Here is a 21,442-nt window from a genome sequence, read left to right as displayed (position 1 = left end):
CCAAGCACGCTTGGACGGTGGCAGCGAGGTCCTCAGGACGTAGATGGATTGCCTTACGGGCTAAGGAGCTCCATCTGCCCGGGGAGGGGCCCCGACCGGGAATCGAACCCGGGTCTTTTGCAGCTGAGATAAGGAACTAGGGAAGGCACAAAAAATTGTCAAAATGCACTGGTTGGGGCCAAATGAAGAAAGGAACACAAAGGTCTGACACTGAATGTAAAATCAGGATGTGGTGTTGAAGCAAAAAAGACTTCCCTCATGTAAAAAACCCCCAAGCCCCAAGCCACCTCTTCTTTCTCAGACCATGGCAGTGCAGGGGAGCAGGGAACTGCAGACATGAGTGCTGGAAGCAGAGGGCCTGACAATGACCTGCTGACTCTAACTACACTTACAGGTTGCTGTGTGCCCTCAGCTGAGGGAGGAAGGGCATGAGACCAGATTCAGTATGCAAAACCCCAAGTGAGAAAAACAGCGCACAGCTCCTGACTGACTCATGGCACCCCAAGCTTCCAAAGTGCCAGCCTTCCCATGGCACCCCAAGCTTCCAAAGTGCCAGCCTTCCCATGGCACTCCAAGCCTCTCCAGTGCCAGCCTTCCCATGGCACCCCAAGCCTCCCTGATGCCAGCCTTCACATGACACTCCAAGCCTCCCCAGTGCCAGCCTTCTCATGGCACCTTCCTGTGGCACTTGCTAGGAGACTGGCCCTGCCACCACGGCTGCAGCCAGTGATTGCTGCTTGACTGAGCTGTCAGTGCCAGCAGCCTGAGAAGGGGAGCGGTGTGGAGATGTGACAGGAACCTAGCAGTGAGGGCCTCAGCCAGAACATAGCTGCAAGCTGTTACTTGACAGAGAGACCAGATCTCCTGATGGCTGCAGCCTCCTCTGCTCTGTCTGGGGAAGGAAACCAAGTGAATGGCTTGCCTGTGCAGAGTACAGCTGGGGTGCAGCATTTACAGCTGTGCAAGACACCAGTCCAGCACAGCCTGGACAGCTCCTCCCAGGTCACAAGGGCACCCTCCATCCCAGTGGACCTCAGCACAGGGGGAACAGCTCCCTCATGGCTTGCAGCTGAGAAAGACGTGGGAGCTCCAGGCTCCATGAGCTCGGGGCACAGTGAGCCTCACCACACACAGTGCAGCAGACACAGTACTCTTCATGCTTGTGCATGGCACCTATCCAGCACTCAAACCTACACAACAACAGTAAAAAACTCGGTTTATTTCTCTATAAAGGCAGAGCTTTCCTTTAAAAACCAGCTCATATCACTCATGAGAGGGTGTGGGGCTGAACTGCAGGGGCAAGGCCTTCCTCACACACTGCTCCAGGCCAAGAGCTATTGCTCCCTGAGGATGTGCACTGGTTGCATCCAGCAGGCTCAGAGCACTTGGAGTGGTCTTGTGTGTGGCCTGGGAGCAGGCAGAGTGAGGAGCACAGGTCCCCCAGCCTGAGCTGGGAGCAGCTGCAGCTTTAGGCGTTTCATGCAGGCAGAGCAGGACAAGGAGCGGGTGTCACAGCCTGTGCATTCCATGGCAGCGGTGCTGGCAGCCCCCGTGCCCAGACGGCAGTGCCAGGGTAGGGGCAGGCACTGGCTGGCCCGGGTGCAGGCACAGGGTGAATCCTGAGTGGCCGGTTCATTGTTGCAGAGATTTGGCTTAGCCCAGGGGAGTCTTGGGGCCAGCAGTCCTAGGGCCAGAGGTGGGGAGGTCTCCAACCCCTCCCAGCCCTGTCCAGCTGTCTGAGGAGTGCCCCAGCTGATAGCACAGTAGCTGTGCTGTAGGAGAGCGTGCTCGGGGCACAAGAGGTGTTAATTCTGAAAAGCAAGAGGAAGACATGGCAAACCGTGAGACATGAGGCTGGGAGCCCAGCACAGCCTGGGAGGGGAAGCAGACCTTCCCAGGTGAGCATCAACCCCCTCCCCCTGCAGAGGACATGTTGGGAGATGAGCCAATGCAGCACTGAAGGAAGGAACTTACCTGCTGGGCTATGAGCTCCCCTCCCCAGCTCCTCCATGCTGCTTTGGAAGAGAACACAGCACCTATCATATCCCAGGCATGGCCTCCTGAGAGACACTGCATGCTCCTGACCCCAACAAGGCAGGCAGCATCGGGCACTGGGAGTGCAGAAGGCCTTAAGCCCATTTGCTACCAAACTCCCTCCCCAGACCTGCCTGATCTGAGACTGCATAGCCACATCTCCTTCCCATCAGGAGCCCCCTGTCCAAAGGGCCGCCATTTCCTCAGATTGTGCACACAGCTCCCATCTGTGCATGTGCTGGTTCCTGGCTGGCACTAGCTCAGCCCAGGCTCAGCCATGTGGCACTGCCAGATCCCAGCTGGCTGGCACTGCCATGCACATGGAGAACAGCCACGATGAAACAGGCCTCTCACACTGCACTTCTGCAAAGACCTGCAGATTAACAGTCCACTGCTGGACTGGTTCCATCAGCTCCTCCCCAGCACAGGACAGACACCATCAAGCTCAGCCCACAGCCCCAGTCCACGCAGAAGTCAGCATGACCAAGCCTCCATCCTGGTCCAAGCCCCAGGGAAATCAGTGAGAGGAAGGGGGCAATTCTGAGTCCCATCTGAGAGGCATGTCTGGACAGGCTGGCATCAACAAAGAGTGGCAGAAACAGAACAAGAAACATCTCTGGGTGCACCCTGGGGGTCACCATCTGACCCCCATAGCTCCACTGCAAAAGCTGGACTGCAAGGTCTGTTCCTCCACAGCTCAGCCCCCTGTTCACTTGAGCTCTCAACTGACAGAGACGGAGAAAGAGTGTGAAGCTTCTGCTTGGTCCCATTCAGCTCTCCTCCATGATCCCACCATGTCCATGGCCCCAGCAGCTCCCCTTGCATGGAGGAGAGAAAAGGAAACAAGACAGGGTGCATTAGATGTCTGAAAGGAAGAAGCAGCTCACCACCTACCCAGATAAGGTTTCACCAACATTATCATCTTCCTCCTCCTCTTCCTCCTCCTGGCAAGCAAACAAACAAAAAAAATACCATGACATCTCCCTGCAGGGGCAGGTCTCTGCCAGAAGTGAGGCCAGGCTGCTCAGGGCCTGTCTGGAGCAGCAGGGCAGTGCCCAGCCCCTTCACAAGACAGTCACTCACTCCCTCACACACGGCACAAAGGGTTCCCACAGTGGGAAAGACTTGGACTGCCAGAACCCTCTGGGCTCAAGCACAGAGGCACACAAGGAACAGACAGACCATGGCTCCATGCAGCAGCAATGCCCCAAACGCAGGTGGTGAGCAGGGACTACACTGACACAGCTGCTGACACAGCACACCTCTGCCCAGAGACAGTGGTGGGTGGCCACACCTTGCAGTGGGAGGGCAGGCAGAGACCACCGTGAGCAGGCTGCATGTAGGTACAACCCCAAGCACTGCCAGGCTGGACCTGCACTGGAAGCATGAGGCCAAGGACCAAGCATCCAGAGTCTCCTGGGCAGGGACATAGTGAACCTGGCAAGATGGCAATGCTGCAATTGCTGTGGCCATGCAGGAGATGCTGTGCAGATAGGCAGGGCTGCGCCTTAGCCCAGGCTGGCAGGATGGTGACCCAAGGGTCCTCTCGTTTAGAGGCAGCTCTCCCCCCTAGCCATGGCACCAGGTGTGCAGCACAGGTCCAGCTCCCTGTGTGACAGGGCCAGCAGAACAGGGATGAGGCTGCAGCAGTGCTGCGCCTGACAGCAGAGCTTCTGGAGCAAAGAGCCTGAGGAACCGCACCTGCTGTGCGAGCACAGTGCTCTTCCTCAAGTCACGCTGCCATGTGTGATGGGGGCTGTTCAGGTATCAACAGGGCCCTGGGAGGGCAGGAGGAAGGAGCTGCATAAGGATCACTCTGTTCCTGCCCTAATTCCAAACATCCCTGGGCATGGGCCAGACTTGCACATACTGTACCCCAAACTGGTGTCTGAAGGGAGGGCTCCCCCGGGGGGCTGGCTCATGGGGTCTGCCGGGCTCACTGTTCTCCATGACACATGAAGGGAGAAAGGGCTGATCCTGCCTAGAGCCTGGGACAGGGCAAAAGTAGCAGAGTTAGTGCCTGTAACCTGGAAAAAGCCCAGCTGGGGATGTACAGGCAGGACCCTGGGCAAAGGACAGGGAATCCCCACTGTGCTGTGGGGAGGGTGCAAACAAGGGTGGGGGAATCACTGCTCAGGGCAAGTACCACTGTGCCCTGAGAAGGGCTCCAGCTCAGCGATGCAGAGCAGTTCAGCATGAGGAGCAGGGATGCCTCCCACCCCACCCCAACCAGAGATGGGGCAGTGGCAGAGAAACACAGCCACAGGGACAACACTCTCCCCGCCTGGTGTATTTTACCAGCCAGGCAGCGAGTCAGCTCCCCTCCACACAGCCCAGGACAGGGTCCCACAGCAGGGACCTTGATCCCAGGGCTATGCAGAGGGATACATTTGAGAAATTCCTCCTACCTGCATGTGTTGCTTCCCAGAGATCCAGAGCCATCTGGAAGGCCTGGGCCACGGTCAGAGTCACAGCCTGTGCCTACGTACATGAAGGAGAGGGAATGTCTGCTTCCGTCTGGGCCCTCAAGCCAGGACAACCCCACTGCCATGAAATCCCAGACCCCGCCAGCATCCCTCGCTGCCTTTTCCTGCAGAACATACAGATGAAAGGCCAGAGCTCACTGCTGTGTCTGTCTGCTCCTGGGGGACAGCCACGCCCAAGAGGAGATCCCCAGGAGCTGGGACAGGAAACTACCCTTTGCTCACTCCCTGTCATTGCAGCACGTGAGCACACCTGCTCCCTGGCTCCAAATCCAGCTGAGGTGCACAGAGGGAAGGGCCTTCCCTCACCAAAGGGGGAGAAGGTAGGGCCTTGTTCCCACCCTTACCTCACAGAGCCAAGAGCAGAAGGGAAGTGCTTACAATCTTCTTCTTGGGTGAGAGGAAGGCATGGCACTCCAGCGCCCCACTCTCCTGGCTCTGGGCAACATAAGCGAAGACTTTGTTCTGCAGTTTGTCTGTTGTGCAGTAGGAGATCCTGTGGAGAGAGGAGCTGTCAGGGCACTCTGGGGCCCCAGCATGGGGCTTCTGTTGCACTCCCAGCACATCAGCAAGCACTGTTGACAACCTGAGGCAGTCACCTGTCCGAGCTGGCCAGGCAGCCCAATCCTCTAGCAAGGGCCTGAGACTGCTTGGCACCTGCAGCAGGTAAGAGATCACTGGATCCACAGGCATTCTCTCCTGCACCCACCCAAGTGTGCTCCATGGTCCTCTGATGCCCAGATCAGCCCAATGTGTGAACTCAAGCATTGAGACAAGGGGAGCACAGAAGGGTGAGTGACTGCTTCCAAGGACACAACTGGAGGCAAGGCAGAGAGATGGTCTGACCTGGCACATCAGTTCTGGTGATGAGACCCAAATTTTACAGCAAAGAGATGTCCTGTCTCTGTTTCCCATCTAGTCACCAGCCTGCAGCCACGCTTCCCTCACACCCAGCACCCACAAACACCTAACCCAGCCAAAGGACAGCTGGCAGCAGGAAAAATCAACATCAGCTCTCACAGCAATTGCTTTTAGGCAGCCCAAATAAGCTGCAGTTTCTGGCATCCTGCAGCCAGAAGGGTAGTGGTGGCAGACATACAGTCCTGTCCTAACTGTGAGGCTTTCCAACCACCAGCTTCAACATCCTGCTGAAAGCCAGAAGAGACATGCAGGGTGCAAGGAGATGACAGACAGGCAGATGAACTCAAGGCCACCCAGGACCCTGCCTGCACTCAGGCCCCAGGCAGTTCTGGGAGCACAGCAGGGAGAGAGAACAGACCTCAGGGAGCCAGAGGAAGACCTAAGCTTAAAGGTACTGCCGACAGATGGCCCAGCCCTCCCTGGCTGCCCAACATCCCATCAGTCTCCAGTTGGCAGCTGGCTGCTGGCTGTCCCCCCATGCCATGCCCACCTGTAGATAGAGACGTTCTCCACCATTTCCTTTGTGTCTGCATCCTGCAGTGAGATGCCCCTCGGAGACACTGTCAGAATCACCTTCTGGAACTTGCGAGCTCCCACCCGTGCCTGGCAGTGGAAAGACACTGGTAATCTCTGCAAACCTGGCAAGGGTCTTTACCTCACCTCCTTGCTGGAAGGAGCCCCCCACACTCTGTACAGTGTCACCCACTTGGACCCTTGCTGCAAAGGCTCCTGCAGTAGGGATGGGATAGCAGAGCCTGGAGATCAGGCATGCCCTGCACAGAACACTCTTGGAATCTCTTCACACTCCTGCCATGCACACAGGAAGGGATAGATTCCACCTCCCCCAGTATTTCACCCTCTCCTCCGTGCTGTGACAGGCACAGCTCTGTTCCCAGCTGAGTTCAGGTGTGGGAGCAGGTGGTGGGGGCTGTCCTGCAGGAAGGCAGCTTCTCCACAGCACACAGGCAGAGACCAGCAGCCTCCTGCACACCACCCTACTCCTGGGAAGGGCACAATGCCTGGAGCTCAGGGCTAGGACACGGACACTTGTGGGCATCCAGGGGCTGGGCTCTGACCCTGGAATAGCAGGGCCCCAGGGCTGGGTCTCACCGTGGCCACAATCCTGCGAATGGCAGCGGCAGCCATGTCTTCTCCTTTTGGTTTTTCTACCAGAGTCATGCCTAGATACTTCAGGGTGAAGCACATCCCCTCAAGCAGTGGCTCCTGCATATCGGCCCAGCTCTCAGGAAGCTCTGCAAAGACAAAACACCATGGAAGCCATGTGCCAGCAGCCTCACAGCTAGTGCCTGCAGGGCCACCCCACCTTGTTGAAAGCCTCAGAGCTTCCCACAGCAGTGCTGCTCCCTGATCTCAGCAAGACACTCTCCTGGCTCTGTGACACTCTCATAAGAGGAACAGAAGGAGAAGACAGTTCACCCTCAAAGCTTTAGTCCTCCATCCTGGACATGTAGGCTTTATCAGCACAGACAGACAGCTCCTGCATATCTGCACACAACTGAGGATGCTACAGTACTCACTGCTGTCTGCACAAACCTTGTGTTCCTGGTTCTCATCTGTTTCGTTACAAATGAAATGTTCTCAGTGGTGCATTCATCTCACCCACCTGAGCTGCTGGCACACCTCAGAAGCAGCAGTAGTCCTGCCACTCAGATCAAAAACCCCAGGTTGCCCCAGTGTAAGCAAACCAAACCCACTGGCAGTAGCAGGCTGCCAGGGAAGGGGCAGTTTAGCCAGCACTCGGGATCTGAGCTGCAGTAACTGGGAAGCAACCGCACTTCAGAGATGCTGTGTTAAGAAAGAGCTGGGAATTGCCTCGGTATGTACTGTTCATGCTAAGCTAATACATTTCAGGGTTATTTTCACCTCTTCCCTGGGATTAGCTCCCTGAGCATTACTGGCACACTTGCAGAAGGGTCCAACTCATAATTGGAATAATCTGAACCCACAGGGAAATCAGGAGACCTTATTTGCACAGCATATTCCTTCACAGGTGACAACTGCCAGGGAGCCTGCCTGGTGTCACGCAGGCACTGGTGACCTCCACCCCAGTCAGAAGAGCCCTGTGTCACTCTGAACTCTGAGGACAGTCCATGCGCGCCAGGGTCAGCACTGCTGCTCCAGCAAAGTCTTTGGGCAGCTGTGACTGAGAACAGCCAGACACAGCCCTCCCTTGGCACGGGGTGCCTGAGGGGTCATGAAATCATGGAGTGGTTTGGGTGGGAAAGGACATTAAAGCTCATCCAGTTCCACCCACTGCCATGGGCAGGGACACCTTCCACTATCACAGGTTGCTCCAAGCCCCATCCAGCCTGGCCTCGAACACTTCCATGGATGGGTCCGTGGCTCGCACAGCACGGACAGGCCTGGCACACTCGCTGCAGGCCGGGGAGGGCTCCGGTGCAGCCCAGCATGTTCCAGCGTCTGCCGCGGCCGCCTGGGTCCGTCAGCCCCCGGCGCGGGCAGCCTCGGTTGATAAGTGGCGGCAGCCAGGGGAGTGGGGCAGGGAGAGCTCGGCGAGCGCCACAGCGCCGCTGTGTCCCCAGCCCCGGCCCCGGGCTCTCCCGGCCCTCCAGCCCCTCGCCCCGAGGCTCCGCGTCGCGGCGTAGCCGCACCCGCACCGCTCCCTTCGGAGGGCAGCGGCCGCAACCGAGACCGACCTCGCCGAGCTGCGAGCTCCCCTCCCGGAGGGATGCCCGGTCCCTGCCCGCTCCCCTCCCGAAGCGATGCCTGGCCTCTGCCCGCTCCGCTCCCGGAGCGATGCCCGGCCCCTGCCCTCTCCCCTCCCGGAGCGATGCCCGGTCCCTGCCCGCTCCCCGCCTGGAGCGAAGCCCGGCCCCTGCCCGCTCCCCTCCCGAAGCGATGCCTGGCCCCTGCCCTCTCCCCTCCCGGAGCGATGCCCGGCCCCTGCCCTCTCCCCTCCCGGAGCGATGCCCAGTCCCTGCCCGCTCCCCTCCCGAAGCGATGCCCGGCCTCTGCCCGCTCCGCTCCCGGAGCGATGCCCTCCCGCACTCACTGCGCCGTCGGCGGAGCCCCAGGCCGTGCCGGGCGAGGCGCGGGCTCCGCAGCACGGCGCGCCCCGCTGCCCGCAGCGCCTCCATGGCGGAGCCGGAGCCCGAGACCGAGCCGGAGCCGGAGCCGGAGCCGGAGCCGGAGCCGGAGCCGGAGCCCGAGCCCGAGCCCGAGCCAGAGCCGAAGCCCGAGCCCAGCCCAGCCCAGCCCAGCCCTGCCGCTGTCGGCGGGGGGGTCGGTCCCCGCGGGCTCGGCGCACTCGCGTCAGCGCGGCGCTGGCGCCGGGGTTGCGCGGCAACGGGGGTGGGCCGAAGCGGAGCCGGCGGGGGTAGCGGCAGCGAGGCGGGCCCGTTGGATCTTCCCGGCCCCAGCTTCGTTCCTGGAGTAGGGCGCGATGCAGCTGCGGCACGTGCGGACCCTGCTGGTCCCCCAGGTCGGGCTGGGCCGGCAGGGCCGGGCCGGGCCAGGGGAAGCGGGCCGGGCCGGGCTGGGGAGGGCCGGGCCGGGGGAAGCGGGCCGGGCCCTCCGGCTGTGTACCCGCTGAGCTGTGTGTGTGCCCGCAGGACGGGACGGCTCGGGTGACCTGCATGGCCTGGTCCGCCAGCAGCGCCCGGTTCGCCGTGTGCACCGCGGAGCGCGTGGTGCTGCTCTACGACGAGCAGGGAGAGCGGCGCGACAAGTTCTCCACCAAGCCGGCCGACGCCAAGGTGAGGGACCCGAGGCCGGACGGCGTCGGGGCTGCCGACCTTCCCCCGTTCACACCGACTCTCTCTGCAGTACGGCAGGAAGAGCTACGTGGTCAAAGGCATGGCCTTCTCCCCAGACTCCACTAAACTGGCCATCGGGCAGACGGACAACATTGTTTACGTGTACAGGATCGGCGAGGAGTGGTGAGTCTGTGGTGAGGTCCAGCACGCTCTGTCCCGCCCTGCAGTGGGCTCCCCGGGCCTGATCCTCTCCCTGGCACGCTCAGCTGACTCGCAGGGAGTCATGCAGCCACACTGTCCGTGGGGAACAGCCGGTGAGGTTTCCTTGGCGCAGCCCCTCTGGAGCCCTGTCAGTACATGCAGCCAGATGGCTGTCTACCCCTGTGTCACAGATGTGTAGCTGTGGCACACACCTGCCCCATTGCAGCTTCATTTGCTGGCGTGAATTGTGCTAAAGACACAGAAACGCAGATCACCAGAATTTTGGAAGCTCAAAAGTTTGGGTTCTTTTTGATGTTCTGCCTAAAGTTGTGATACACAAGCAGCATGCAAAACTTCAGCAGCTTTTGTTGGCAGTACCAAAGCAGACTGCATACAAGCGGTGGAGTGACCAGAATGAGCAGTATTGCCAACCTAGCTGATAGTAATTTTTGTCTACCTTTTTCTGCAGGGGTGACAAGAAGGTGATATGCAACAAGTTCATCCAAACGGTGAGACTCAGGCTCCTGTTTGACTCCATTTTCTCCAGCATATGTAGGAAAAGACAAACTTGGCCAAACTGTACTTGATCTCCAAAAGATGCAGGTAGATCCTAAGAGAATCTCTACATTTTGAGACATGTATTGCTCACCAAGCTTCAGAGGCTTCCTAATTCCTGGGTACAACACCATAGTTAATCGTTGAATGATCAGTGCAGTCCGTTACAAAACTTTGGGGACTATTTTAGACATCAGTGGACAGAATATTTTAGGGGAATTGAAAGGGAAAACTGGGAAAGACTCAGCATCCAACCGTTTTTCACAGGTTAGCAACTCTAAACCCCAAGAGTCCTTTTAAACAAAATGTAAAGTGTGCAGAATTCAAAATATGCAGTTTCCACATGTTCAAGGACCTCAGGTTTGTGATTTCAGTCGAATTTGCTCCTTGACCACCTTCATGTTCTGCTGCTCTGGCTCTGCCTGCCTCTGTTAGAGAGCAGTCTGCCCGGTTAATAATAATAATAATAATAATTATTATTATTATATTTATTACACTGACTACTTTTATGTTCAGAGGCAGAAGTCCAGCAGCTGCCTAAGGCTTTCCAGGCAAGTGCCACCACACCAAGACACCCACATTCTTCATGTCACCAAGGAAGTTCTCTGTTAGGTAGCAGGAATCCTTCTTGTCCAGATCCCTGGGAACACAGAGCTGCTCCTGGTGGAATTGCTGGCATTTCTGTGCCAGGCTTTCTCAAGCTGTCTCTCAGAAGAAGGGCAGCCTCAGACTGTGGGCTGAAAGCCTACATCTTGGAGTTGAGTCATGGCCCACCACTGTGGCTGCTTTTAGGGTGGCTCAGGAACCCCCCCAGCCTCTCTGAGTGCTCTCTTCTGGCTGTGGGAGGGGAACTCTTGGAATTCTGTGGCTCGGGCAATAAGAAAGCTGCTGGTCAGCCTCTGTTTCTCTCTGGTTGAGCTGCTGCACTGATTGGTCATGACACTGGAATAGAGTGTCATGAGGAAAAGAGAGCAAGAGGCTCTTTCCCGAACAGGGTGGTTATGGCAGGTGTGGACACCTGTAGCCTCCCTGGAGAGCCCTTTCCTTGTGTACTGCTGGCTACCTGCCCTTCTGTCTAACAGCCTGGTGGAAGCCTGCTCGCCCCTCACAAGCTTGAATGCTGTGCACAGCATGCATACAAGTTTTTGTATTTCTAATGTAGCAGTTCGGTGATTTTTTTTTCTCTCATTCTCTCATTTCTCCATGCCTTTTCTACCATTTCTAACAAAATAAATCCTTTATTTTTTTCTTGTGCTATATGTGTGGTTTTTTACCACTGTGTCCAGCTTTCTCCTGTTATTTACAAATTTTTCGTGTGTTCAGTCAATATGAGACATCATTTATTGATCCCTTTCCCTCTTCTGCCGCTAGGCATTCTTACACACCCAGTGATCATTGTGGCACTGTTCAGCCCTGCTGGCAAGCCAGGCCTCTTGCTTGAGGGCTGGGACAAGTGTGTGCAAGTGTGACTGCTTTGCAGAAGCAGTGAGTAAATTCCCACTTGTGAGGCTTTTTCCCAAACTTTTGTTGTGTTAGACTGAAAACAAGAGTCTGCCAGATAATGAAGGAAATACACAGATTCCCGGGAAACAGTGGTAGTGAAAATGGGTCTTGGTCATTGGTTGTACATCTTAATTATGAACAGTTTGGGTACCATGGGACATTTTGTTGCCTGATTGTAGCTGTGTTTGCTGCTATGAATGATCAGAGTGGGGATAGGTGAAATGAGTAAATGAGGGTGTAAATGTATCTAAAACAGCCCCAGATGCTTAAGATGGGACAGAGGAGCCAGTGAGACTGGTGCTGGTGGCACGGTGACAAACACCAGTCTTCTTACTGACTGGAGTTCTGCAGGGTAAATGTGAAGGGCTTTTGTTAGCTCTCTTGGCCCTCTCTTACAGTTGACTTTTGCGGTTGGCTTTATTTATCCTGATCCCACCTCAGATTTTGGGAATACCTTTGGTTTGGATTTAGTAGTGTCTAATAACCATATTGCTTGTCAGTGAAAAAACAAAGGCTATTTCTGATTCATCAAATGAAGATCCAGCATGCAAGTATTCTCATAGCTATTAGAGAAGCTGACAGAGTCACATTATTTTTAAGTTTTATACTACTTGCAAAAAACCTTTTAAAACAGTCATGATTTTGTACATTCAGCCACAGCACGTGGAAAACCACACCCCTGTTCAGTAAGTAATGCTCTCAGAAGAGCTCCATTCTGAACACATCAGTATCACTTTGTTACCCTCCCTTAGCCCTCCTGAGCCCATTACTTTGCCCTAGCTCACTATTATGTAGTTTAAACTTCAGCCTGCAGGGTCTCAACCCTACTGTAAGGTCTGCCAAATGCCCCATCTCTCCTGGCCTGAGTGGTGTCACTGTTCATGAGCTGTCTTAGGTGGAAGTGGGGCAGGAAGCTGAGTAGGATGGAGCTACTAACCTCTTTTTTTACCTCCTCCTTGGCAGAGTGCTGTAACCTGCTTATTGTGGCCAGCGGAGAATGTCATTGTCTTTGGTCTTGCTGAAGGAAAGGTAGAGAAACTTGTTATTTGCCTGGGTTTTTTTTCCATGCTGAGTTTGCCAGGGCGTGCAAGCACCTGAGCTGTGCAGGCAAGAGCCATCAACATGTGGCACTGAGCATGGAATAGCAACAAAGAGATTACACTGTGGACTTGAATTTTCTGGTTCCCAGCTAGTCCTTGGAGGTTCTATTGGATCACTTGGTTCTTTTCCCAAGCCCTTCTAGAAATGTGGAAGTGTGACTCCAACTTTTCCACTTCTCCAACCTCCCAGAAGGCAGTGAGCTTCCTGTGATTTCTGGTGCTGGTCACGGACTGGGAAACCTCTGGGAACGTTACACTGGGGAAGATCCACCTTCTGCAGACAGAAGCAACATTGATCAAATTCTCTCTCTCAGGTTCGTTTAGCAAATACAAAGAACAACAAGTCTTCCACCATTTATGGGACAGATTCCTACGTGGTCTCGCTAACTTCCAAGTGAGTATGGCATTGCTTTGGCTTGCCCTGCTTTGGCTTCGTGTCCTACCCGCTGCTGGCCTGGCATAACTGCTGCCAGTATGGGAGGCTGCCAGTGTCCTCTTGCTGTCAGTTGCTTGTCAAGATAATAACATCCTGTACTCTCCAGAAGGAATTCCTTCCTAAAGTCTGGTATCTGGTTGTGCTACAGTGGCCTGTGCAGTTTGATTGCCCCTCAGGCACAGTTCAGGATGAAAGTCTCCATGAGTTTCCTTACATACATTGATGTATTTTAATCTGTGACATTATAAGGATTGCATTCATCATCTTCATCTATCTAATTACAAACGTTAATCGAGTTTAAGGGCTAAAAGAAAGGTAAAAATATTCCACCAGATAAAACTGTGATGGGACTGTAATTAGGAAAATACCCATAAAGTACTTTAGGAAATAGGAAAATCCACTAGCAGTGGGATCTTCACTAAATGCTGTCATTCTGGTGACAGATGTGTGATTTCTGGATTGTCACTGTGTCCATAGTATTTGTATTTTGTCCTTGAATCTTGGAATCATCAAGTACAAGACATTAACACTACAAATAATGGACTTAGGCATGGAGTGTTTGCCCAGATGTTTTTTTTCTATGCTATGTTTCTTTTAGGGGTTCCCAGTGTCACAATATACAGCCTTACTTCTGGAGCAGTTCCAGTGCAAGGGCTGTTTGATACACCTTGCTTCAAGAGCATGTGTGCAGAGTCACTATTCCACTGAAGGTCACTCAGCCTCTGGGTTTTAGTAACACAGAAAGTTGGTAACTGTGATTTTACATGATAAAGATACTTAACTGGCCAGTCTCCACTCTCTGTACTTTTGTCTGCTTTGTTTTACAGACACTGGTACAGGTACTTGATATATGTTCTTCTTGTCTTTGGGGAAGGTTCCTTTGATGAGGAACGTCAGCTGTTACCGTGGGACTGGCTCCTGTGGCCAGGGATATGAAAATAAAGGTGCAAATCTTACTGCAACATTGCATCATCCTGTCTTGTTTTTCTGCAGTGTGTCAGGGAAGGGAATCCTGTCTGGCCATGCAGATGGAACCATAGTGCGCTTCTTCTTTGATGATGAGGGCTCAGGTGAATCACAGGTATCAAAGATCCTTCTTCAATGAACAAAATTCCTGTTTGCACAGCCTGCTCCCCAGCTTGAGAGCTGTGGGAAGGGATCAGGCTGTGGAGGGAGTGCAAGGCTGGAGAGGAACTACAGGCTGTGCTTACTAGCAGAGGTTTTGGGAAGCACTGAAGGAGGCAGAACAGTGACTAGATGCTTTGGAATACACTGAAGGTGGTGGTAAGAGAATGGTAAGTTACGCTTTTGTGCATGAGGCATAAGGCTGTCCAGGAGTCAGAAAAGATCTGATGTTAAGTGTCCAGGAGAACAATGCTTGAATAGGTAGGGTTCCAGGGAATAGCTATTGTCATTTCCATGCTAAGCAGTGTGTAGTTATTCCAGTTAACCCTGAATCTCAGCCTCACACTTTGTCTTTGGACACCCAGCATTCTGCTGAGCCTCCTGCTCCTCTGCCGAGAATCTCTCTGTGCTTCAAGTTGTGGTGAAGGGAATGCTGTTCTCAGATCTCTTCTCTCCACTTCAAGCAATTTGAGCATGACTGCTCGCTGCTGTGATATGCTGAAGGCCCATCTATGCTCAACTATGTTGGGAGTTCAATTCCAGTTTGGTTAATGGTATTGTTCTTCTTACTGGTATCAGGAATCTTCTCTCACAGTTATATGAATGGCATAGTTGATACATCACTCAGTTCTGGTTTCTGTCTTCCTGCAGACTGGGGCAAGTGGACAAAGCTGCCCTCAAGAACTGGGCTTTACAGAAGGGCCCATACTGGTCTCACTGGGATAGCTGAGTACAGAGGCCAGGTGGGGGCTGGGGCCATTCAGGTATTCAGGGTGTTTTTGTCTGTTGTAGGGTAAGTTGGTGGTGCATCCCTGTCCTCCTTATGCCCTTGCCTGGGCTTCCAACAGCATTGTGGCTGCAGGATGTGACAAGAAGATTGTTGCTTATGGGAAGGAAGGCAATGTGATTCAAACCTTTGACTACAGCCGGGATTTTTCGGAGAAGGAATTCACCACCGCAGCCACCAGTCCTGGTGGCCAGTCCGTTGTCATTGGCAGCTATGACAGGTACCGTGTACCTGATGGAGAAGTCTCCCCTTTATAGTGCTTCTTTTGTCAGCTGTACACAGTTTACACCTCTGCTGTCTCCTTTCTCTCACAGGTTACGGGTTCTGAACTGGAGCCCACGCCGCAGTGCCTGGGAGGAAGGCAAGCCCAAAGAAATAGCTCACCTGTACACTATCACAGCTTTGGCGTGGAAGAGGGACGGCTCACGGATCTGTGCGGTTTGTACCATCAGTCAGCAGCCCTGAGTCGTGAAGTCCCATACCAGGGACATCCCTGCAGCCTTACACGTGCTCATGCATGGAACAAAGTGGTGTGGTACGGAGAGGGCTTTGAGCAGGGTCATACTGTCACCTGAGGATGCAGTGCAGGTGATGTGGTTACACCATGGCCTGGACAGAGGCCAAGGCCTTGTGCCAGGGAACTGCTGCAGTCAGGTGTGCAGACTGCAAAGTTGTGGAACCTCGTGGCCATTGATGTGATGGCTTGCTGGCCACAGCAGCCCTCCTCTTTTCCCATAAGTACGGTGAGATCAGCATATCTTCTCCAGAGCAGTCTCAGGAGCATTCTTTCCTCTGAGCACCTGTGAGATGCAGTATAAAAATGGAGCTGCTAATTACACTCTATGTTTCTGTGCTATGATTTCAGCTCAGTGTTGTCTTTCTTCTACTTTCAGCCATTGAGCCTTGATCTGCCTTTCTCTACTAAGTTAAATAATTCTTTAAAGCTCTCAATCTTTCTGCAAATTTTTCCTGAACACTTAAAATACTTTCCTCTAGTATTTTTTGCATATTTTTGTGTTCAACAATCAAAAATCCTTGAAATATTTTCAGACCAAGAATTTTTGAATATGTGAACAAATACTTTTAGAAAAGGGAAGGGGCTTAAGGGATAGGAGATCAGTGAAAGGAATGGGGATGTTATGAAGAAAGAGATAAAGGTGAAAGGGATTTGCTGGAAGGGAGGAGAGATTGGGAGGCTAGAGGAGGGACAAATGGGAAACTGAGAAGGATGATGGGGAAAATGAGGATAAAGTTGATTTTTAACCCCGCCTTTCCCACATTCATGCCAGTGCTTGGTAATCTCTGTTTCCCTGAGAATGGATCAATCTTTCTGTTGTCTCAAGAAAGTCAGGGCTGATCCTCCTGCATCTGGGGGCTTGAGAAATGTTTTCCAGGACAGCCAGAACGGGTGGGTTTGTGTCTCACCTCTGATTCTCTTCGTGTAAGCAGGGTGTGGAATATCTCTCCTTCACAGAGTTCACTGACCACACAGTGTGTTTGTGTCCTCAGGGCACGCTGTGTGGAGGAGTTGAACAGTTTGACTGCTGCCTTCGCAGAAGCATTTACAAAAATAAATTTGAAATTACATACGTGGGACCAAGCCAGGTAAGAGAACATCAAATGAGGTATGAAATTCCTGATGGAAACTGGATGCTTGCTAGAACTAGACATGTTTAGAATTCTGCACCTTCAGTCTGTTCATAGCTACTTGTTAGGATATTCCAGGCACAGGGCCAAGGCTGGCTGGGAACTGCCTAGGATCAAAGACCATGGAGTTTATTTCCCAGCTTGTGAATTTGTGTGAGGTACCTCCATGCCAAATGCAGACTCCTGAAGGGGTTTAATTTCAACCAAATTTACCTTGTTCAAAATGAGGCAGTAGGGGTGAGCTGGCAGCCTGGGCACGCCTCTGCAGTCACGGGAGAGAGTGCAGGACTCTCCGAGGGGATCTTGTCCTTGGGGACCTGTGTAGGCCTCCAAGTAGGCTAATAACTTGTAAATGGCAGAAGTGAGAGTGCCACATTACTACAGCTGTCAGAGGAATGGTAAGGTTTCTTTGAAAAAGCAGAGGGAAATAATGTGAGGGGACATCTAAATATCCAAGTATCATCTGCCTTATCTTTCATGGGACAAGAAGTCTGTGTTCTCCCTGGGTGTATGGCCTTATACTGCTTTTCTCCACTTCAGGCCATCGTGAAGAACCTCTCAACAGGAACTCGAGTTGTGCTGAAATCGCAGTATGGTTATGAGATCGATGAGGTGAAGATATTAGGAAAGGACAGGTATCTGGTGGCCCATACCTCAGATACATTGCTGCTGGGTAACATCAGCTCCAACAAGCTCAGTGAGGTACTGGGAAATCTGTGACATTTCTTGTGTGTCCAGTGCTTGATTTCGTAATTCAGAGGGTATGATTTCTTCATGGGAACAATACCTCTATTTTCAAAGAATTGTAGAATCATTCAGTTTGGTGTTCCAATGCTTTACTATCCTCATGGAGAAAAGGCTTTTTCCCAAGTCTTGTTGGAATTTTGACTGCTGTTGTATGACCATTTCTCACCATTTCATGGTGCATCTGCCAAAAAAAGCCTGGCATCATCTCATTAGAGGTCCCTTAAGCCCTCCCTTATCCATACTGAAAAAGACAAATTCCTTCAGCCTCTCTTTGCAGTGTAAGTACTTCAGCCCCAAGCGTCTTGATGGCAGTCTGGTGAACTTTCTCCAGTTTATCAGTCTTTCTTGTACAGGGAGGCCCCAAACTGGATGTTGTACATATGTACATTCCAGATGTGAATGTGTGAATCTTACTGTGTTTTAAAAAATCAAAACAAAAAATCCCCCAGAATACCTTTTGTGCCTGCAGTCCCACAGCTTTTGCCAGTGTCATTTCTGGTGCCGAACAATTCAGACAAAGTTATTCCTCCCCTGAACCTCACAGTGCACAGAGTGCTGGGCCCCTGTGCCGACTCAGGAGAATGTGGGCAGTAGGCCAGTATCTGATAAAAGTAGTAAATAGGCTTCAAGGACATATTTGCTTTGTTCACAGAGGTATCATATACTTTTAGTCAGACTACTGGTGTGCTAATCAGTCTCCCTGGGAGCAGGAGCTCTGACTACAGACTTGAGCCGGAGAATGTTGATACTTGGTAATGGAACTGAGATTCTGGACAGGCTGAAACTTCCAGGTTTCTCAACATCTTACTGCACAGAGTTTTTCTTTCAGTTGCACAGCTATACTCACTTCTCAGAAGGAACAGGATTCTGAGGTGTCCATTTGCCATCTCACTGGAGTTTTGTTGGAGCAGTGGCTTGGAGCTCTTACTCCAGGAGGGAAGAGGACAGCTGTAACTTTGGCTTTCAATTTTCTGCTTCTCTGACCGCTTGGCTATTGTCATTATAGTACCACTTGTATTTTCCAGTGCTTTTCTCAAATTCTCAATCAGTTGTTCTCCCGCTGGCACTGTACTGATCAGTCACTTCTTGCATGACCCCAAAAAAGAAAGGTTTCAGCTACCTGTAGTGTGGAGATTCTGCTCCCACCAGAAGTAGCACTGATTCTGTGGAGAAGAATAATCGAGGCAAAGGGGCTGGTTTTGCTGCTTTCTATAATAAAGCTGGTCTGGGGAAGATGGAGAAGTGCCTGAGAAGGAATGGGATAGAATTCCTCGGTCACATAAAGGCCTCTTGTCCAGAAGGCAGTAAGATACTACACAGAGAACTGGAGTTTGAAGCTGAAGTTAAAGAAAGGAGAGGAAAGTGTGGAATTTGCATGACTGACTGTGCTGACAGCTGAAGTGCTGGAACACGGTCCCTTCTGCAGTGTAACTCTTTCTGTTTGTTTTGGGAGGAAGGGAGATGGACAGTGCACCCCAGTGCCTGCAGCCTGGTCCTGGCCAGAGCTGCCAGCCTGTCAGCCTCACTCTGTGCCATTGCTTTGCAGGTGGCCTGGCAAGGATCTGGGGGGAACGAGAAGTTCTTCTTTGACAATGAGAACGTAAGTAGGATGGGACAGAATGCTCCCCATGAAGGATGAGTAACGCTGTATGTGTGCTGGCTAGAAAAGTGTAAACTGCATTTCTGGAAAACCCTGTTTCTTGGAATTTTCCTGGACTTATCCTCTCCATGCAGATCCCAGTCTGCTTCCTCCCTTGTAGTTGCATTTTTCTCATGCTAGGTACAGAACAAACTCTGTATGTGGACATGTTACATAAGTCATAACCCTGAAGGAGAGAGGAACAATAAAAGCAACAGCCGGAGAGAGTGTTAGAGATACAGAATACAGCTGTCAGGGGGCAGCTTGACTCCTGTAGGACTGATATGTCCAGAATCCCCAACCTTGAGAAAAAGCTGACAGTTGCAGCAGGAAGCCAAGGACAGTTCCTTATTCATCCCAGAGGGTTTGAATTTAGATGTGTGTTCCACAGAGTTCTTTTCTACACTTCTCACTGGCAGGTGTGAGTCTCTACATGGCATTTCTGTGAGAGTGTCTTCCCCTCTCACTGTCAGGTCTGCATGATCTTTAACGCTGGAGAGCTGACGCTGGTGGAATATGGAAGCAATGACATGCTGGGGTCTGTCCGCACAGAGTTTGTGAACCCTCATCTTGTCAGGTAAGGGTTACACCTGCCTGTGTTGCCAGCACAGGAGTTGACTGAGGGTGAGCTCAGATATATAACCTTGGAAGTGTCCTACTATAGAATGCTACCCCCAGACACTGGGAGCTGAGTAACCAATGTCTGGCAGTGACCAGTCGTGGGTTTAGTTTTCTGGCTATTGGTTGTCAAGTTTTAGAAGCATAAGAGCCTCTTTTCCTCTGATCCATGCTTAGTGCATGGCTGTTGTTGAAGAGGGATGTCCTGTGCACATTCTCAAGCAGTTCTGCATCCAACTGGTCCTGATACAGCATCATCAGGAACTCAGTTGCCAGCAGGACCTCCTCTGTCCCTCTAAACTTCCATACCCTGTTTTCTGATTTGAGAGGAGGGTGGGTCATGGGCTGGTCAGAGGTGCAAGCGATACAACTAATCTGCTGTTGGGGACCCCTGTTCCAGAGGGGCAGCTTCTAGGGGAAAGCCATGGGTCTGAAAAGTTTGTGCTCACTTGAGGCAGCTGTAGGTACTGGGCAAGAGTCACAGGTCAAGGAGCTGCCAGAGGCTCCATGTGCTTGGGGGAACTGCATGGAGGTGTGGGAGGATCTGTGTGATTCAGATGTGAATTTTGAGAGTAGTGATGGTAATAGTCATTATTCCCTTCAAATTACAGTGTCCGTATCAACGAGAGGCGGCAGAGAGGCGTGGAGGAGAACAAGAGACTGGCTTACCTGATAGACATGAAGACTATAGCAACAGGTGATTGTAACCCTCCCTCCCCTCTCCTTTATTTTGCCAGCCTTCCTGATCGCTTTGCATTTCCTGTGCCAGGCAGCATATCCCTGAGGGTCCTCTGCATATTCCCTCTCCCAAGCAGCAGATGCCTGAAGTTCCCCTTTGCATTCCTTCTGCCTGGCAGCAGCCCACTGGAGACCAGGCTGTTCTGCTTTTGGCTGTAAGGACACAGCCGTGGGTATCCAGGGCTGTGGCCTGGACCCAGACTCTGCTCAGCATGGCGAGCTTGCTGTGCTGCCTGCACTGCCCATGAGCTGTGTGTGCTCACAGACAGCGGGAGAGAGTTGCTGTTGAGAGGGCATCAAGATAAAATGTCACTACTGTCCGGTTTTCATGTCACAGTGTGTTTGCCATGGGTTTTCACCTAATTAGGTCCCAGGTACCCGATTCCCACTGGACAGCATTGAATTTTCAACACTTTGGGGTACGTCAGGTACTTACACTGTTTCCTTTTCTTCCTTCCCAAGTGGACCTTGTTGGTGGCTACAGCACTGGCATGATCAGCCATGACAGCAAGATCGATTGGCTGGAGCTGAATGAAACAGGCCACAAACTGCTCTTCAGGGACAAGAAGATGAGGGTGAGGCAGGCACCTTGGGCCATGTGGCAGGATGGCGTGTCTGGGGAGAGGTAGAGACAGACATGTCTGAATGGAGGGAGGGAGGTGAGAAACACACCTGAAGTACTCGTGAGTTTTTGACTGCTCCTTTGAGAAGGATTGGCTGTGTCCAGAGTGCATGAGCTGGCAGTGTTGCATGTTTGGTCTTGAGTCATAGCTAATGCTGAACTTAATTGCTAGACATCTTGCTTCATCTCATCACAGCTGAAAATGAAAATTGTAGATTCTTCTGCTATACGTATGTCTATGATATTCAAAAAGTCTTGTCACTCAAGGGAAACCCCAGGTGACTGGAAGAAGGGAAACATAGCGCCCATCTTTAAAAGGAGTGGAAAGGAGTACTCTGGGAACTACTGATGTGTCAGCTTCACCCCTGTGCCTGGGAAGATCATGGAACAGCCCCTCCTAGAAGCTGTAGTAAGGCACGTGGAGAATAGGGAGGGGATTCTGGTCAGCCAGCACAACTTCACCAGGGGCATGTCCTGTCTGACCAAGCCAGTGGTGGAGTGACTCCATCAGTGGACAAGGGAGAGGCTACAGATGTTACTTATCTGGAC

At 52.4% G+C, this 21,442-nt stretch overlaps 2 protein-coding genes across 8 annotated transcripts in view; one reads left to right on the top strand and one right to left on the bottom strand.

Moving 5' to 3' along the window:
• Positions 1-1,199: 1,199 nt before the first annotated feature.
• On the bottom strand, positions 1,200-8,565 carry LOC114068690 (low density lipoprotein receptor adapter protein 1-like). Of its 6 annotated transcripts, none has more exons than XM_027905026.1 (8): positions 8,473-8,565; positions 6,549-6,691; positions 5,929-6,041; positions 4,899-5,013; positions 4,443-4,515; positions 3,910-4,022; positions 2,929-2,978; positions 1,200-1,811 (listed from the first exon to the last, which is right to left on the bottom strand). In XM_027905026.1, the coding sequence occupies exons 1-8, from the start codon at positions 8,555-8,557 to the stop codon at positions 1,685-1,687; spliced, it is 819 nt and encodes a 272-aa protein (XP_027760827.1). In that variant the 5' UTR covers positions 8,558-8,565; the 3' UTR covers positions 1,200-1,684. The 6 variants fall into 6 exon arrangements, 4 of the variants coding, with proteins under 4 accessions (XP_027760827.1, XP_027760828.1, XP_027760829.1 ...); XR_003573644.1 differs by having other exon boundaries at positions 1,699-1,811; positions 1,975-2,978; XM_027905028.1 differs by lacking the exon at positions 2,929-2,978 and having other exon boundaries at positions 1,698-1,811.
• Positions 8,566-8,862: 297 nt separating this feature from the next.
• Positions 8,863-21,442, top strand: part of IFT172 (intraflagellar transport 172) — a 36,111-nt gene continuing 23,531 nt past the window's right edge. Inside the window, exons 1-15 of one of the 2 annotated variants that reach the window (XM_027905015.1) lie at positions 8,863-8,901; positions 9,032-9,175; positions 9,246-9,358; positions 9,846-9,885; positions 12,398-12,463; positions 12,849-12,928; positions 13,964-14,051; positions 14,888-15,102; positions 15,197-15,320; positions 16,392-16,487; positions 17,070-17,231; positions 18,823-18,876; positions 19,389-19,492; positions 20,145-20,230; positions 20,734-20,846. In XM_027905015.1, the coding sequence (XP_027760816.1) occupies positions 8,863-8,901; positions 9,032-9,175; positions 9,246-9,358; positions 9,846-9,885; positions 12,398-12,463; positions 12,849-12,928; positions 13,964-14,051; positions 14,888-15,102; positions 15,197-15,320; positions 16,392-16,487; positions 17,070-17,231; positions 18,823-18,876; positions 19,389-19,492; positions 20,145-20,230; positions 20,734-20,846 (1,524 nt within the window). Of the gene's footprint in view, positions 8,902-9,031; positions 9,176-9,245; positions 9,359-9,845; positions 9,886-12,397; positions 12,464-12,716; positions 12,929-13,963; positions 14,052-14,887; positions 15,103-15,196; positions 15,321-16,391; positions 16,488-17,069; positions 17,232-18,822; positions 18,877-19,388; positions 19,493-20,144; positions 20,231-20,733; positions 20,847-21,442 lie in introns of those variants that run through there. The other variant, XM_027905016.1, reaches the window with a different exon arrangement.

The sequence above is a fragment of the Empidonax traillii genome, unplaced genomic scaffold (genome assembly GCF_003031625.1).
Source record: "Empidonax traillii isolate 1590-97213 ecotype Southwest subspecies unplaced genomic scaffold, ASM303162v1 scaffold1110:size201231, whole genome shotgun sequence".
NCBI classification, from domain to species: Eukaryota; Metazoa; Chordata; class Aves; order Passeriformes; family Tyrannidae; genus Empidonax; species Empidonax traillii.
This window is presented reverse-complemented; position numbering and strand designations above follow the sequence as displayed.